General features: G+C 35.3%; 2 protein-coding genes across 5 annotated transcripts in view; both read right to left on the reverse strand.

Annotated features, from left to right (window-relative positions):
• Positions 1-1,114, reverse strand: part of LOC116853720 — a 1,360-nt gene extending 246 nt beyond the window's left edge. The window contains exons 1-2 of the mRNA XM_032834893.1: positions 834-1,114; positions 193-459 (exon numbers count right to left, since the gene is read on the reverse strand). Coding sequence (XP_032690784.1) covers positions 193-459; positions 834-949 — 383 coding nt within the window. The 5' untranslated portion in view covers positions 950-1,114. The remainder of the gene's footprint in view (positions 1-192; positions 460-833) is intronic.
• The window catches only part of LOC116853719 (protein ABHD18), a 7,349-nt gene that overhangs the window by 79 nt on the left and 6,150 nt on the right, over positions 1-1,120 (reverse strand). The gene's annotated exons all lie outside the window — the stretch shown is intronic.

A 1,120-nucleotide genomic window follows, 5' to 3' on the forward strand; every position in this document is an offset into this window, starting at 1 on the left:
AACAATTCTTTTTATGATTGAAAATTTAAGTGCATGATTGAACAAAAATCTGGAATTAAAATAACATTAGTTACAAAATGTGCAGTATAAAAATTCTCTCTCATTTGCATCTGTTAAATACTTATATCAGGAAATCAATGGTGCGTCATTAAATCAAATAGTGTTATAATGTGAAAAATATGTATTACATACTTGTAAATGTTATAAGCGATCCACTCTCCGTACTTGAGTGATGCATACAAGTTGGGCATCTCAAGATTTAAAGATTCTGCCAAAAACAGAGTCATTATCTTATGAGTCATATACAGATAAGGATAATAATTTATAGATTCGGTGATATTTCTGATTATGTACATCCATTCGGATGTGACGTCTGTAAAATTAATCTTTATCCAATGTTGATCTAAATCACATAGGCGTTGCTTTATTTCCTTGAAGCTGCCACGGCAAAAATTGTACCTAGCGGAATACATTTGACAGAATGTATTTCGTTCAGAAATGCAAGAGACGTCTAAAGCACCGTGTAATTGAATCTTAACTTTGGACCGCGAATGGAATAAGAAGCAATCAACAATATTCGCGAGTCGCGTTAAAAAATTTTTCTCCCAAAACCGAATTTCACGTTAAACTTTATTGTAAATTGAGATATGGATAAATGCAGTAGCTTATGGATTGCATATGGATAAATGCAGTAGCTTAGCCGATGTTTAACTTTACGGGAAAGTGCGTACACTTGCCAGCACATGAGTGCCTTACATTTCATTACATCGAAAGTTGTTAATAACTGTCGAGTAGAAGAGCGGGGAGGGTTTATCAGTAAGATTATTACATACTCGTCTTCTATTCCGAGAAAATATCCGTAGCACTTCCACATGTGACAAAAAGCCTCTAGATCTTCGTCAGTTGCATCGTGTATTCCGATATTCTGCGGATATATTATGGCTAACATAAGGAAGCAGCCTTGTCCAATGGAAAATATCGCATTATTTGTAGCTTTTGTTATGAACAAGTTTTCGGCTATTTTATAAGGACGTGTTTGCGACTTTCCGAATGGACACGTTATAGCGTCCTTCACTGATGTTTCGCGTTCTAAATAGGACGAATCTGCGATTTTCGACAC

The sequence above is a fragment of the Odontomachus brunneus genome, unplaced genomic scaffold, assembly GCF_010583005.1.
Source record: "Odontomachus brunneus isolate Ranch 3 - 2012 unplaced genomic scaffold, Obru_v1 Obru_scaffold_497, whole genome shotgun sequence".
In the NCBI taxonomy this organism is placed as follows: Eukaryota; Metazoa; Arthropoda; class Insecta; order Hymenoptera; family Formicidae; genus Odontomachus; species Odontomachus brunneus.